At 43.5% G+C, this 16,397-nt stretch overlaps 1 protein-coding gene across 1 annotated transcript; it reads left to right on the top strand.

Moving 5' to 3' along the window:
• The first annotated feature begins 2,970 nt into the window (after positions 1–2,970).
• HNRNPU (heterogeneous nuclear ribonucleoprotein U) lies at positions 2,971–16,397 on the top strand. The gene is made up of 14 exons (XM_064414695.1): positions 2,971–3,950; positions 4,769–4,880; positions 5,003–5,076; positions 7,440–7,579; positions 9,152–9,251; positions 10,326–10,438; positions 10,834–11,097; positions 11,360–11,479; positions 12,089–12,217; positions 12,586–12,754; positions 13,289–13,528; positions 13,776–13,978; positions 15,055–15,126; positions 15,555–16,397. The coding sequence occupies exons 1-14, from the start codon at positions 3,212–3,214 to the stop codon at positions 15,606–15,608; spliced, it is 2,529 nt and encodes an 842-aa protein (XP_064270765.1). The 5' UTR covers positions 2,971–3,211; the 3' UTR covers positions 15,609–16,397.

Genomic DNA, 16,397 nt, shown 5'->3' with positions numbered 1-16,397 from the left:
AGGTAGGAGAAAAATGCTGTACGATTGATTAAAAAGTGCACAGAATTGCATCTTTTATATATGGGGGCACGTCACTTTTCATTTAAATAGAAAGGAAGATTGTTTCAATATATTTTGAGACCAAAAAAGGCAATTTAATAAAGGAGTATTTTGGTTACCAGCAATTATGTTTTGTTTTTCACAGGACCATCATCATACAAGTAGCAGCTTTGCACATTAAAGCTTAAAGTGCTTTTCTTTAGTGTTACCCTGTTTCAGGAGGCTGCATTACCAAACACTCATTTTTTACATGGCTGGCATCTATCTATCTGCGTGTTCAATGAAAAGCAGAGTTGAAGGATTCACCCAGTGAACTCGACTAAGAGAAGGTACAGCAACAAGGAAAGCATACATCCTTAACCCATTTTTCTCCTTCAAAGTATGAATAAGGGAAAGGCAAACTCCTGAAACACAGGACTCAGAGAGGACAGGGGAGTATCTTAAGAGAGATTTTTCCCAGGGACGGATGTGTAATAAATATGTATTTAACTTACATATAGAAAAAGTGCTTTTTTTAACACTGAGAGGCAGTCAGTAAAGTTACATGTCTATTTCAGTTATGCGTGTGTTTTGCTTCCTTAGCTTTATGATTATTTACAACTATTTCTTTATTATTTACAATTGAGTCACCTGACATTTGAAAACCAACTGGGATTTCTGACTTCTGTAATAACAGGCAACATAACTGTAGTCAGAAAAGTCTTGCTACACCTGTTTGGTAGTGTAATTAAGTGTGTGGTTAGATAGTAAGCGTAACTCTTATTATAATGGTATGAGTTAATCTCCTTTAAAAATAATATCCTTCTAAGTGGTTTAATAAATAGACAGCTGTAGTAACTTTAAAAAAATGCCTCAAGTTAATAGTGCTAAATTTCAAGGGGGGGAGGGGAAATGATTTTTACTTTATCTACTTGTGCCTTTATATACAGGCTTGGATGCTTTAGGGTAAGGAATCTCTCCATGTGCCTCAAAGCTGTTAGCTGTTTTGTTTCTCCATGGTAACAGGAGTATAAAGCAGTATGAGCATGTTACTGAAGTAGGGAGACATGACATCGTTTAGGAGTGGGATTACATGTAACAACTGCAGCTCTCAGGTGATTCTGAAGGAGGGTGTTTTCCAGCACAGGGGCACTGTCAATACCTGCAGATGTGCTCATTTAAGGCAAGGCTTAGGGATACAAAGCTGGCCTAAAAGAATCTATCAATCCATAAAGTTTGCAGTGGTGGGAGGGATTATCAGACATCGGGGTTGATTAAACTCTTCCAGAAATATGACTCAACAAAGCCCTGTGCAAGATCAAGGTCTAAACACAGGGCTCTGACTGAGGTTCAGATAATACAGAGTTATTGATGTATTTTCTGTTTACATTTGTTTACATACAAAAAAAAACCCAAACAAACAAAAACCCCAACAAAACAAAAGCAAAAAACTAACAAAGCAAAACAAACAAAAAAACAAACCAACGTGAGAGCTGGATAGGCAAATGCCATCCAAATGCATGCAGAATTATCTGTAAGTTTCAGTCAGTAATCTTGCAATATTAAGTAATTTAATTTTGTTGTCACTTTGGCAGAACAGTACATGTCAGGAGTTCCTCAGCAGACTGGCTAAGATTGTTCTTTCATGAAGAAATACACAAAGGCAATGATTTAGAGTGGTACAGCTTAATCACACACTGACCTCTCCTTTGCATTGATGTACTCTTTTACCTTTTCTTCTGCTGTTGAGGTGACTCTGACTTACTGGACTGAAGTAAAATCTACTAACTTGACCTTAAAGTAAGGGAAAGGTTCTGGCAACTTTTGTCTCATCTGTACACATTGCATTCAGGATTCTCTTCCTGAATCTGTCCCAACAAGCTGTTGTGTAGTGCTCAGTTCAGCTAACCTTGCCGACCGAGTCGAGTTTTCTCCAAGTGGATGCAATAGAGCAGTGTGTGTGTGTACGTGTGTGGAAGAGCCCTTTCCTTGTGCACTTAACACAGGATGACTTCCTCGTTTCTCTTCCCTTCCTCTGGGGCAGGCAAATGCAATTTGTTCTGGTTCAGGAGGCCACACAATCTGTACCAACACAAGGCAACTTGGTGGCAAACGCACCTTGCCTTCTGTTGAGCTTCATACTGATCCTCTGGCGGTTTGACTTGCATTTCTTTTCCTGCAGTTGAAAATTAGCTTTTTATCTGGGCTCCCTAAGGAAGCCGACTTGGAGATCTGTGCTGCCTCTCTGCTCATGTGAAATCCTCTCCACACTGTTTTCATGCTACTTTTGACCGAATTGGAAAAATCTAAAATTCGATGACCGTACAACTTGTGTGGCCGGGGAGAGCCCCATACTAACGCTGCGCAGAGAGGGAGGCAGGGGGAAGGAAAGAGGGAAAGCTGCGCAGTTTTGGTGAGCGGCTTAGCCCCGTGCCGAGCTCCAGATTAGGAGGCCGTGCACTGGAGAGCCTTTGTTATCGCCGGCTCTGCTTACGGCTCGGCGCTGCGGGCCCGGGGTAGCCCCGCTCCGGCCCTTACGTAACTGCGTTAGCGGGGCCGTGCCGGGGGAACTGTTTCGAGCAGCAGTGCCCCTTTTCAAAGCCCGAACGCAATAAACCGTGCGGGGCTAGGCCCGACGTGGGCGCAGAGGAGCCAGGGGAACGAGCACAGGGTGCTGCGAGGCTGTGGCTGGAATGCGGGGGGTGCATTCCGGTCGGGATGTGGCCTCACGCGGCGGGAGCTGGCACGGGGGTGCCTCGCAGCCCGGAGCGGGTTCATCGTGCCGGAGCGGTGTATCGGCCCATGGGCAGCTGCTGCCGCCGCCAAGAACCCGCCCGGAGAAGGGCGGCGGGGCGCTCGGCGCCCGGGCGGGCATTTACGGTAATGCGGTCGTTACGGTAGCGCGGGAGGGCCTACGTGCGCGGGGGCGGGGCGGCGCGCGCGCGGCGCCGGTGCGTGCGCGGCCCCGCGAGGCGCGTCTCCCTCGCGAGCTCGCGGTGAAAGGATTTGGCGCCAGGCGGGTCCGGCTCCGCAGCTCCCGCAGCCGCACGAACCCCCCGCGCCTCCCGCCCGCACCCACCGCCCGCCGGGGCACTGACACACCGCACGCAGAGCCAGAGCCGCCCGTCTGTCCCTGCTCGCCGCCGCCCGCGCGCCGCCCAGGGACCGAGCCGCCAGTGCCGCCGCCGCCGCCATGAGCTGCTCGCCCGTGAACGTGAAGAAGCTGAAGGTGTCGGAGCTGAAGGAGGAGCTGAAAAAGCGGCGCCTCTCCGACAAGGGCCTCAAGGCTGAGCTCATGGAGCGGCTCCAGGCCGCGCTAGACCAGGAGGAGGCCGGCGGGGGCGGCCCCGCCAGCGGCGCGGCCGAGCCCGGCAACGGCAGCGTGGAGGGGGAGGCGGCCGAGAGCGGCGGGGGTGCCGCGCAGCTCCGCCAGGGGGGAGGCCCCGGCCAGGCCGCGGCCTCCGCCATGGAGGACGACGACGAGGAAGGGCTGGAGGCCGCCGATGGCGACGCCATGGAGCTGGGCGAGGAGAACGGCGAGCGGGCAGAGGCCGGGGGCGGCCCCATGGAGGAGGAGGCGGGCGGCGAGGAGGAGGAAGAGGAGGAGGAGGAGGATGAGAACGGCGACGACCAGGGTTTCCAAGAGGGGGAGGACGAGTTGGCCGACGAGGAGGAGGCCGCGGCCGGAGACGCCAACGGCCACGGTGACCAGCAGCCGCCGCAGCCCCAGCAGCCGCAGCAGCCCCCTCCGCTCCTCCCGCCGCGCAGCGCCGCTGCCGCCAAGGAGGCTCCCGGCAAGAGCGCCGGGGGCGCCTCGGGGCCCGCCGCTGCTTCTGGCCCGGCGGGCCCCGCCAAGCAGCAGCAGCAGCAGCAGCAGAAGAAAGCGGAAGGCGGCGGCGGAGGCGGCCGCCCCGGGGCGCAGGGCGCCGGCGGTGAGTGAGCGTGGCGGCGGGAAGCGGGGTGGGGGCCCCTCAGCGGCGGCCCCCCGCCATGGCGGGGGTTGCCCGGCCGGGGCGGAGGGGGGGGGGTTTCCGGGGCGCGCGCGGGAGGCCGTTGGCGGCCCCGCGCCTCGTGCTGGCCCGGCGGGGGGGCGGGGGAGGGGCGCGGGAGGAGGGGCGCGGAGGGGCCGCTGGGGCGCGCTGTGCATTGTGCGCCGAGCCGCGCGGGGCGCGCCTGACGTCACTTCCGGGCTGGGCGCCGCCGCCGCACGGGATGGCGCTGGGAAGGCCTGGCGGTACAATGGAGGCGGGAGGAGGAGGAGGAATCCCTTCCCTGGGGCTCCCGCCCGCGGCCCGCCGGGAGGAGGCGCAGTCGTGCGGATCGCGCGGTGCCCTTGCGAGCGGCTGGCAGCGTCCCGCTGCCTCCGTGGTGGGCGGGTGGTGATGGTGTTGCGGGTCTGGAGGCGCGGCGGGTCAGGACGTTTTTTATCATTTTAGATTTTTTCCTTTTTTCTTTTTCTTTTTTTTTTTTTTTTTTCTTTTTCTGGGTAGTTTCAGTGGAGCTCATAACATTGAGGGCCCTACTGCCTGCTCTGTGCTGTATTGGCGACTTCGGTGTGCTAAATCATTTCTGGTTGAGTTTCCCGTGAAAATTCAACATACCTTAGTAACATAGCAAAATTCCTTTTTAAGATCTTACTGCTTATCTTATGCCGTATGCAGTTTGCAAAGTCGAAACCATGATATAGATTTTTATTCTAAATTAAACTAAAACTTAAAATAGTCAAAATAAATCATTACTTCTGTTACAGGAGATGGTAAAACGGAGCAAAAGCCCGGTGAGAAGAAGAGGGGAGTAAAGAGACCACGTGAAGACCATGGTCGGGGATACTTTGAATACATTGAGGAAAACAAGTATAGCAGGTAAACAGGATTGGTGCTGGGCAGCATTTTGTGATAAGGAGGAATAGAGTACAGAAGTGTTGTTTTAACTTTGTGAAAATACATGTAGATTTATTATGTTTTGTTTGGTTTTGTTTCTTCAGGGCCAAGTCCCCTCAACCACCCGTTGAAGAAGAAGATGAACATTTTGATGACACAGTGGTTTGTCTTGATACTTGTGAGTAAACATGCTTTCCTTTGCTCTGGAAAGATGTGGTGTTAAGGCTTCTAATCTTAATGCCACTCTTTCTGAGACAGGAGGATAACATTTGTTGGTTTTCAGGTAACTTAAAAAAAATAGAAAAATACTGTATCTCCATCCATTTGTAGCAGACAAAAGAACAGAAGGATATGAAAATGTTAGCAGTAATGAGCTTGGTTTTCCCATGAATTCTGTAGCGATAGATGGTTCTGTGAAGAAATCTTAACCGAAACACTAATCTGGTCTGGAAGCTTGGGTGGGTAAGTGGAGAGTGCACAAAGAACACCCTGCAGACAGCTTGATGAAACAGCTGTCCAGCACTGCTGCCCAGGAAGCTCAGAGTCAACAGCCTAAGTGCTTACAAAGTGCAGTTTGGGAAGTCACCTTCCTGCATAAATTCCCCTATTTAGCTGCTGACCAGTGGAGTGTTCTAGCTTCTCATAAATTTAACAAAATCTGGTAATGCCTCCTCAGAAATGACCCATTAATGTAATCTGTGAGTGTGTGGGCTTTGGTGGTTTGTGCAAGTGGGATGGCAGAGAGATTTGGTCAGCAGAACATAGGGATTGAGAAGTATCTGCAGACAGGGTGTTTTTGAGGCAGATTATAAACATCATTTTTACTGTAACGTATCATTATGGCAGAGTTGACATTTGTATTCTTGAGGGTAAGTATGAGGACTCAGTGCAATATTAGAACACTTGATCTTGAAGTAATGCTTGAACTTGTTGGATTCTTACAGTGCCAAGGAAGGAAAGCTTAACTTTTGGCATTGTCTGGTATATTTGTTAGAAGTTTCAGGTGGTTTTATTCCACAAGAAATGGTTTGAAATGGAAGGAGGGATTAGCTTACAGTCACGTAAATTGCTGGATATGCCATCCCTGACATTTTGCTAACTAAGTCTCAAGTTTCTAGCTGCTAACCTGGTGAGTAGCCACTTCTGTGGGAGCTTTGGATTCTTCCAATAGCTGAGTAAAGAACTACTTTTCATTATTACTGTTTCTAGTAATAATAGTATTTTCTAGCGGAAAATCTTGTTACTGCACAAATTCTGATTTAAAGTTGGCAGACTCTTTAGAGATAAGATTCAAAAACAGCTGTAAGGCTGAATTGTGTAACAAATTGGCACTATCTCTTCTGGATAGTGATCCAGACATGTAAGAGGTTTAGCCACTCTTAAGTGCTTTTTATTACCGGTGTCTTACAAAGCTGTAACTTCACATTCTTTTCTCATCTCCCGTTCTAAAGGTAGCCTGCAAAGGTGGGTTTCTTCTGTGTGACTTTTATCTTGCTTTTCAATAAATTAGAGTTACCAGTACTAATGAGAAGACACTTGGATCACTAATAGTATTTTTGAAATTTGGGATGGCTCTGTGCAAACAAAACAAAATCTTGTGCATAAAGAGTTGCCAGTAGTACAGGGCAGACTGCATTTTAGTGTATTCTGGCATCATCCAGGTTTTATACCAGAGCAGAATTCTCACTGTTTGCTCATTTTGCTCCTTTCTGGTAATCATCAGGTAGGTTTGGAGCTTCTTCTATGGATTCCTTGCTCTGGGGAATTCAAGTGTTGCGTGCTGCACCTCTTGTTACCATTTGGCGTTGTTTTTCTGAAACCTTCTGGGAGATTCACTTGCAATTTCATGGTGTGCAGCTCTGAAGGTGCTTGTAAAACCAAGGTTCTGCTTAGGTTCTTGGAGTGGTAGGTGAATTCAGTGTGTAGGTTTTGTTTCTGGGCTGAAGTAGGTTCTCTTAGCACACTCTCTGCACTTGGCATATCTGCCCCTGGCTTAACTGCCTGTATTTTAATAGACACAGTCTAATTTGACTTGCTAATTGACTGTATTAACCAAAGACTACGTTCAGTACTTAAATAAAACCATTTGTGTTCATATTTACTTCTTAGCAGCCCTTAGCTTTGGGCTTGAGCAGTGAGACTGCTTCAGAATCAGGTCTCTAGAGGGTACTGGAGAGCACAATGCAGATGGCTCGGTACCGATGGAAAGAGGTAACTGACAGAGGGTTCAAACACATAAGGTGGAATTTAGGGGTTTTTAAGCAGATACTGAAAATAGAGGGAATTTGAGGGAATTTGGGTGACAGAAGTGAAGATGGCACATTGAAAATGACTTGTTAGCTAGTTTTTCCTAAGATTTTGGCTGAGCTTCAGTCTGCAGTTCCATCTAGACATGTTGCTTCTCGGAAAGGTCCTGGGTACTTGCTGGCAGTTTGTCAATTAAATCACCTTTAGAAGCTGGCATCATCTTTAATGCATAAAATTGGACACCTGTACTTAATTTTGTAATCAGAGTAAACAGAATGATTTTTATGTTAACAGATAACTGTGACCTGCATTTTAAAATCTCAAGAGACCGGTTTAGTGCTTCCTCTCTGACCATGGAAAGTTTTGCTTTCCTGTGGGCTGGAGGGAGAGCCTCCTATGGAGTTTCTAAAGGCAAGGTCTGCTTTGAGATGAAGGTGAGTTAATGTTTATGGGACACTTTTGCATGCTTAAATATAATATTTATACTTGTCACATGTTTTGGACTTGGTTGAAACTAATTGATGTGAACAGGACTCTTAAATGGTTTTCTCTTAAAAGAAAGTAGCTCAGTTTGCAAAACTGTTTTCTCTTTTATAAGAACTTTGATTTAACAAAAAAAAAAAAAACCCAAAAATCAGAATTTAAAAAAAAACAACAAACAAAAAAAACCCACTAAAAAATAAGACCAAACATTCAGTCTCACATTCAGAACAAATATAATCACTAATTGTATTTGTCATCTCTTTCTAAGCTTGTGCTTTCTGAAGATTACAGAAAGCTTGACTTCTTTTTTTAAAGGGATATAAATTATTTCAACAGTCCTTTCTGGTTCTGCTTATTAGTCTTTGAGTTTGATCTGCTGTAGGGATGGATTTGGGCTGGATGACCTCTAGAGGTCCCTTTCAACATCATTGACTCTGACATGATGCATTGAATGTGAGTATTTAGCAAGTAGTTCAGTTTTCAGAGCAAGAGTTCTCCTGAAGGGTAAGAATGGCAATCAGCCTTCTAATAAACTGATTTCTCCAGCTTGTTGATGGAAGAGGAACAAAATCACAAAAGCTTGAATTTATTTTTCATATTCCTTTTTTACTCAACAATGTTAAAGGCTTCTTTGTATATGCTGGGCCTGTATATATTAATCTGTTCTCTTCCTCTAGTGCTTTCAAATGTAACTGTTACCATGAGAATTTGATAGCAATCCCATTATCCAAGCTTTTGCATGGAGTGATTTCTGTGTCTGTTGATACCTGGAACTTTGGAAGGCCAGCGAAGGGAAATTCATGTCACTGCTTATCGTCCTGTTTGCTTTCAAATGAGTTTCAGCTCAGTCACCTGATTGGAGTAGTTGCAGAGGTTGATAGGACACTGAAGGGCTTTACACTTCCTTTTAGTAAAGTTTCTAAAGACAGTTAAAAAACAGCTGGTTGCGTGTAGATTCCAGTGTGTTTAGGTGTTTTTTTTGGGGGGGGGGTTCTGGGGTGTTTTTGTTTGTTGCCTTTTTTTTAAATCTGGTTATGTTGTGTGGAAGCTGGCAGCTTGCCCAGGAAGTCTGCTCACAGTGAGAAGGGATAGTGTAATACTTTCCCTAGTCTCTAAGAAGCAGTTTTTCATACACTGCACATTTTCTTAGCTAAGTAATTTACTGTTAATCCCAACTTCCTGGCAGCTCGGGTTTTTTAATAAATATTTGTATTGTTTGTGATTTTGATATAATGTCAAAAGGATTTAAGGCTTTTGACCACTGACAGGGGCTGCTGTGACAAAGTGATGAAGATTTATGATATCTTCAATCTTCATTGCTAAGTCAGGAGATAGAACTGTTTAGTCACTAGTTGCGGTTTCATATTCTTGAGCATGTTTTATTTTTGCTGAAGGTAATCACTTGGTAAAGATTTAACCAAAGTAAGGTTCAAAGTAAAGGTTATAACTGTTACCTTTTGTTCTTCCATCTTCTTAGTGTATAATAAATACTGCTTACCTTTTACTGAATAATTTAAAAATAGGTTACAGAAAAGATTCCTGTTAAACACCTGTATACAAAAGATATTGACATACATGAAGTGCGAGTTGGCTGGTCACTGAACTCAAGTGGAATGTTGCTTGGTAAGACTTAAATGTTTAATTGCTTTTGTGTTGATGTAGATTAAGTTTGGGTTTTTTTTTTTTCTGAAGCAGGGGGAACAAGCTTAGTAACTGTAGACTTGTTGTGAAAAGTGGTCTTAATTTGAGTCATTCTCTGGACATGGTGTGAGAAAGTTCATTACTAGGACCAAATGAAGTCATAAAGTATTCAGACCTGTAAGCGTTAGGGCCATAATTTAGGAATTATTTTTTGGAATGATTATCTGTGGGTTATGGACATAATTGTTAAATAACCAGTTAAAGGATTTGTCTTTGTAGTGTCAAAAGTAGAAAAGGGGGAATTGCCCTTCTCTCAACTTTTAAAGGGTGTTGCATGGTATAAAATTTAACCCATGGTAACTACATTATCTTTTTTTTTTGCTTGGTGGGAAAATCCTAATTTCTGAAAATAGCTGGAAAGAAAGAAGTGTACAACTTCATTATATATATGACAAATTATAACAGTAATAATATTTATAACTTGTTGCTGAAACACATATTTGGGGGAAATATTGGTGAGTTGGTATGTTCTGACATCAGCAACAGCTTTCTATTTAATTTCCAGCTAAGTCCTTGTGTTTGACACTTCCTGTTAGCTTGTTCCTTGCAGCTTCATCCTCAGCTGTTGCATAGGCTGACTGTCTGCTAAACTCCCTTTAAAATGGGAGGGGTAAGTGCTCCTGGAGACTAAACTTCAGAAAGCCTTTCTGACTACGTTACAGCAGGTATACCAGTGCATAATCAGGTCTTCACAGTTTAAAATACTTGTTCGTGTCTTTATCTGACAGTTCAGCTTTTATTGTCAGCATAAATCTGGAACCAGCCAGCATAAAGCTTTTAAACAGGGATGAGGAAACACTGCTGTTCTATTTCAAGTGAAAGTATTGAATAGAAGAATGAGCTTGTATAGCTGTTGGGGGGGTGTCCTAGTTTGTTTTGGCATTAATAAAAATACTCTGAACAGCAGCTTATTTAAGTAGCCGTAAGGTGAGTGATTCATGTCTAAAAGGTTAAATGGAAAAGCCCATTTGTAATTAGTTTAAATTGTTCCTTCAGGTGAAGAAGAATTTTCTTACGGTTATTCTCTAAAAGGAATAAAGACATGCAATTGTGAGACTGAAGACTTTGGTGAGAAGTTTGATGAAAATGATGTGATTGGATGTTTTGCTGTAAGTTTTCACTTATATTTTCTTTTGAGGGAAAACATCCTTGAATTTTTAGACTGCTTTAATGTTAGAAGTGGTAAAGCAAATACATAAAGTCATGGGAGCAAGACAAGTTGTTTAACATAGGCACGCAGTAGAAGCAGCAGCTATTACTAACAGTGACTGCTGGCAACATAATTTTATATTCATGGACAAATGTCTTTAAAAGCCCAGAAAATCAGATCTTGAACAAAATTATCATTGACAGTGACTCATTAGAAGAGAAAATTGATTTTAGTTCCTTTACGAAATAACAGTGTTACAGAAGTTGAGTGAACATAGCCAGTAGAGTGAAGTGACTAATTAACTGTATAAAATGAGTTAATTTTATCCAAAATAATGCTTTTTCTGAAAAACAGAATTTTGATGGTGATGAAGTGGAACTCTCATATTCCAAGAATGGACAAGAGCTTGGTGTTGCATTCAAAATAAGCAAGGAAGTTCTTGATGGGCGACCACTCTTTCCACATGTTCTCTGCCATAACTGTGCGGTTGAGTTTAACTTTGGTCAGAAGGAGGAACCCTACTTCCCTGTACCTGAAGAGTACACCTTCATCCAGAAGGTCCCCCTGGAGGATAGGGTCCGAGGACCAAAGGGACCTGAGCAAAAGAAAGATTGTGAAGTGAGTTTCTTCTGATGATCTCAAAAGTAGTTAAGCACATGGATAGAAATGGTTAGAGTTAAGGAGACTGTTCCGTCTCACTCTGACATTTTTGTTTGGGATCTTTAATACTTAATGTCTTGTGAGCTACTTACTACCACTGCCTTCCCCTCCCCCAAGACCCCCACATCCCCCCTCAGTATTCATTAGGCTTGCTGGGCTAAGTTGTGTATTAAAGAAAATCTTTGAACTAGTATGTCAAATACAGAACTTTTTGTCATAGGTGGTGATGATGATTGGCTTGCCAGGAGCTGGCAAGACTACATGGGTTACTAAACATGCAGCAGCAAATCCTGGAAAATACAATATTCTTGGGACAAATACTATTATGGACAAAATGATGGTAAGTGATATGACATCTTATTTCTTTATATGTTGAAAACTTGCTGTAAAGCCATGGTCTTTGGATGCCATGGGGTTCTTTGGTATAAAAGAGGCTGGCTACTAGTTAGCCTAGTGACCATTCATATTGAAGAAAAGACTGGCTGTGGCCCTTAGTGCCATGGTCTGGTTGACAAGGTGGTATTAGTTGGACTCCGTGATCTCAAAGGTCTTTCCCAACCTAATTGTTCTGTGTAAAGATTTTGTTACCTTGCTGAGCTGCCAGTTCACACATGGCAAGATTCAGAAGCTTTTTTGTGGTAAAATGGAAGAGATAGTCAGCTGTTGTTGACTATTAAACATATTTCTACTTCTCTATACATGGCTGTTCTCAGAGCTGGAATTAGTATTGTGATGAGTATACCTTGAACTGAATGGTACCAATTCTTGTGGAGTCTTTGTTTACAAATCTCTTACGTTCTATGGAGGGTTGAGAATTTCAGTTACAAGTTTGCAGCAGTTGTGGCCTTGAACTGAACAACCCTTGAAGTGTGGTGGAAAGCATTTAGCAAAAAATGTCAGCCACATGTATCAGGACTACACTGACTAACGCTGGGAAATTTCTCCATAGGTTGCAGGTTTTAAGCGTCAGATGGCAGACACTGGAAAGCTTAACACACTGCTGCAGAGAGCTCCACAGTGTCTTGGAAAGTTCATTGAGATTGCAGCTCGTAAGAAGCGGAATTTCATTTTGGATCAGGTAGAAGCTTCAGTGAAAAATGGTTAAGGAATTTTTTTATAGGCTGTATTGTAGTAATTAATTGGGATTAAAGTTATATTATAATAGCAGTTGTTTCAGTTACTGACTTACTACTCATTCAGGGGACACAAAGTTGAGATATTACTACAAATGCTTGTCTGAACTTCTCTAGATTTATGGGATGTGGGAGGAAGTGTTTTAACACATTGATACGAGCTCGTAACTTTGCATTATGCAGCATCTTTATGTCCAGTTATTTGTAAACTTCATTGCAAGCTCTTGTAGAGGTGAAGTCTATACACCATAAGTTGACTTCCTTAACTCTTACAATGACAGCTACGTGTAGTAAGTTACTGCATTTTTTTCAGACAAATGTGTCTGCAGCTGCGCAGAGGAGAAAAATGTGCCTGTTTGCAGGCTTCCAGCGCAAAGCAGTTGTTGTTTGCCCAAAAGATGAAGACTACAAGCAAAGAACACAAAAGAAGGCAGAGGTGGAGGGAAAAGATCTTCCAGAGCATGCAGTTCTCAAAATGAAAGGCATGGAACATAATCCTATACTGTGTTTTAGGATGCTGAGTATCTGTTTAAAGGATTAAGTAAACGTGAAGTCTAAAAAAACCACTTTATCTTAAACAGTTGTACTTATACAAAACTGGAAGACTATTGTAACTTGGTAGGATAACACTATATTGTGTTCCCTCTGCTGCAGTCCTTAACACTACTCAGTTACGGTGATACGCTTCATGCAGATGCACAAAGCTGTCTTGGCATAAAGTGCCCTATATACGTGACATATTTGGCAGAAACTGGTGTTCTGAGTGGAGGCTTATAAAAGAAAAAAAAAGATAGGCAGAATGTTTTCGAGGTTTGGAACAGTACTGGCAACTCCATGAAGACCTGTTTATTTCCTTTGTCACTGTTATATTTCCTAAATGCTCAGATTATGTAATTTTGTCCATATGCTGAGGGGATGCAGAGGGTGGGAGGAAGAATGAGGGAAAGGTGGTTAAATTGCGGCTTTGATTATAGCTGAATGTAGATGCTGAATACTCAGTGTTTTTGCAATTATAGGGAACTTCACACTGCCAGAGGTAGCAGAATGTTTTGATGAAATAATCTATGTAGAGTTGCAAAAAGAAGAAGCTCAGAAGCTTTTGGAGCAGTATAAAGAAGAAAGTAAGAAAGCTCTTCCGCCAGAAAAGAAACAGAACACTGGCTCAAAGAAGAACAAGAAGAGCAATAAAAATCAGTTTAATAGGGGTCAGAGAGGACGTGGAGGATTCAACATGCGGGGCAACTTCAGAGGAGGAGGTGAGCCTAGAAATAAATCTGACTTCTGGCGGTTGCTGCAGCTGGGGAAAAAAGTTGTAGTACTTGCATTGCAATTATGTAGTGGGAACCTTGATCTCCATTTCAGTAAGTTTAACGTTTTAATGCATAGTTAATTGTCCAGCTTAAATGAGAGGCTCATCAGACCTTGGACTGCACTCTTCATCTTCGTGTAGGAAATATGTAAGGCCTAACAATTACTTGATTAAAGTAACTCTCTCCCTTGCAGTCCCTGGCAATCGTGGTGGATACAACAGGAGGGGAGGCAACATGCCTCAGCGAGGTGGTGGAGGTGGCGGTGGTGGCGGTGGCAGCAGCGGAGCAATTGGCTACCCCTATCCTCGAGGCCCTGTCTTTCCAAGCAGAGGTGGCTACTCAAACAGAGGAAACTATAACAGAGGTGGAATGCCCAACAGGGGAAACTACAACCAGGTGATGCTTTGAGGGGGGACTGACTAGAGTACTTGAACTACAGTACTTGAGATGTTGATGACACCTCTGGTGCCTGTGAGGAATCACAAACTTGGTTGTGGTGCTACACTGATGCCGTGCTGCAAGGCCTTTCTAGTTTAGTGCATGTGCCCAGGGCTCTGAATGTTGTGTAACACCTGCTGATGCAGGGGGTTTGTGTTAGGGCTGTACCTCTGTCCTGCTAAAAATGAAGACTTGTAGTGCATGTGTGTGAAGGCCGGTCTCCGGTTTTTTTGTGTTTCTTACTCTTCCCCAATAATAGTAATTGTTGTTTGGCCTGAGGGTCAAAGTGTATTTTTATCAAACATGTAGAGAACTTTCTGAAAACAGCTCTGCACAGAGTCTTTGTTTTGGTGTCTGGTATCAAATACAGCTAGTAAAGACACACTACCCTAGATCTTACCTGATGGAATATCGGTGGAAGTATTGGAAAAACAAAATTGGGATTACTGAAGAGCCAGCAGATGGAGCCCAAGCCAGTAAACATGGCTCAGGTTTGCCTAATACTGTCAAACAGGGGAAAAGCAAAATTTTATCTTTTTGTATCAATGTCCCTTTGTTGTACCATAACTTCTGTTGAAGTTTTGTGGGCTAGCTCGTCTATTTTCAGTTGTGTGACCCATATCCTTTTGTCTGATCAGATAACGTATCCTTGTAGCAACTACAGCCTTTCCTAACTAAAAATAGACAAGCTCTTGTATTTTTAGTTGTCCTGGTGCATTTAGCAGCTGGAAATAGGGTGAGTCAAAACTGGATTAGCCAGCTTTCCAGACCAGGCAACAACACTTTGAGCTGTTTTATTAGTTCTGAGGTTCTTGCCCTATGCTTAAAAAGCAGTTGCTTAGAGGGGAGGAAGGAGGCTTTTGGTATTCTAGTGTTTTTCAGGGAGGGATTTTCTGGTGGTGTGTTTTTCTATTAACCTGGGGCTGGTTCTTCTATGTGGTGTGTGATGTTTTGGTGGTAATGATGCTTCGTATTAGGACACTGTTAAAAATTGCATGCAGACAAAGTAGTTAAAAACTGTTGTCCTCTTGCAGAACTTCAGAGGAAGGGGAAATAATCGTGGCTACAAAAACCAATCTCAGGGCTACAACCAGTGGCAGCAGGGTGTAAGTAGTCCCAGCTTTACCTTTTTACTGATTGTTAACTTGAATGTTGCAAAATGCTGACTAAAATAAAGAGATGCATAGTCAAAAGTGGATAGCAAAATCTTCTAATGCTAGGTAATATCACTATAAATAGCTTCCTGTGCAGAACTTAATCTGCCTTGATGGTCTTGATATATCAAATACCAGCTGTGGCTTAGCGTTCTTAATGGTATGTGGTACTTGGCTTCACATTACTGCTGTGAAGTGAACTTTCAACTGCCTTCAGTTGTTCAGGAGCTTGCTGCTATTGGAGAGGACTTTAATCTTGTCAAGTTCCAGGGGAACTAGATGTTTGTTAAATGCTTTTCTCTTTTTTTTTTTCCCCAAGTAAGAAACTTGATTGTTATGTGATTGCAGGTTAAAACTAACTATTTATTAATCTATTGCAGCAATTCTGGGGTCAGAAGCCATGGAGTCAGCATTATCACCAAGGATATTATTGAATACCCAAATAAATGAACTGATACATATTTCTCCAAAACCTTCACAAGAAGTCGACTGTTTTCTTTAGTAGGCTAACTTTTTAAACATTCCACAAGAGGAAGTGCCTGCGGGTTCCTTTTTTAGAAGCTTTGTGGGTTGATTTTTTCTTTTCTTTTTTTGTACATTTTTAATTGCAGTTTTAAAGTGATTCGTAAGAGAACCTCAGCATTGTGCACGAAAAGAGAATGTGTCAGTATTTCAGGGTTCTACATTTTATCTGTAAAATGTGACTTTTTTTTTACCACAACAAAAGTAAAACGTTGCTTTGTACCTGGTGTCTTTTTATTAAAGAATTTTCTCCTTTTTCCCCATCCCCCAATTTCTAAGAAACAGTCGTGAGTCATGTCACAATGATAGAAATGTTAGCAACCAGATTCGTATGGAGGCATCTTAGTAGCCCTCAAATACTGAAATTATGTAAAGCTCCCTATTACACTCCATCCTCTCTATGAAGCTCTTGGGTGGGGAGGGGAGGAGGGGGAGGCAAAAGTTTCTGGCAATAACTAGGACTTTTTTGTAACATTTGGAACTCAATAAGATGTTGGGGGCAAAGAGGAAACCTGGGGCTAAATAGGGATGGTGGAGTGTATGTAGAAGCTCTTAAAGTTGTAAAACTCGGTTGCTTTATTTGTGGAGGCTCAAACTTGTGAAGGTACAACACCATGATTTTTTTTTCCATTTGTTCTGCATTTTGATTCTGAAAAGAAGCTGGCTTTGCCCATTTCTTATTAAACAAAACTTGTTGTAAA

The sequence above is a fragment of the Passer domesticus genome, chromosome 3 (genome assembly GCF_036417665.1).
Source record: "Passer domesticus isolate bPasDom1 chromosome 3, bPasDom1.hap1, whole genome shotgun sequence".
In the NCBI taxonomy this organism is placed as follows: domain Eukaryota; kingdom Metazoa; phylum Chordata; class Aves; order Passeriformes; family Passeridae; genus Passer; species Passer domesticus.
This window is presented reverse-complemented; position numbering and strand designations above follow the sequence as displayed.

Excerpts from the sequence above, each read along its gene's own strand:
- HNRNPU (XM_064414695.1), top strand. The coding sequence starts at position 3,212 with ATGAGCTGCTCGCCCGTGAACGTGAAGAAGCTGAAGGTGTCGGAGCTG. Across the intron at positions 3,951-4,768 it reads CGGGGCGCAGGGCGCCGGCG|GAGATGGTAAAACGGAGCAA; the intron begins GTGAGTGAGCGT and ends CTTCTGTTACAG. Across the intron at positions 12,755-13,288 it reads TGCAGTTCTCAAAATGAAAG|GGAACTTCACACTGCCAGAG; the intron begins GCATGGAACATA and ends TTGCAATTATAG.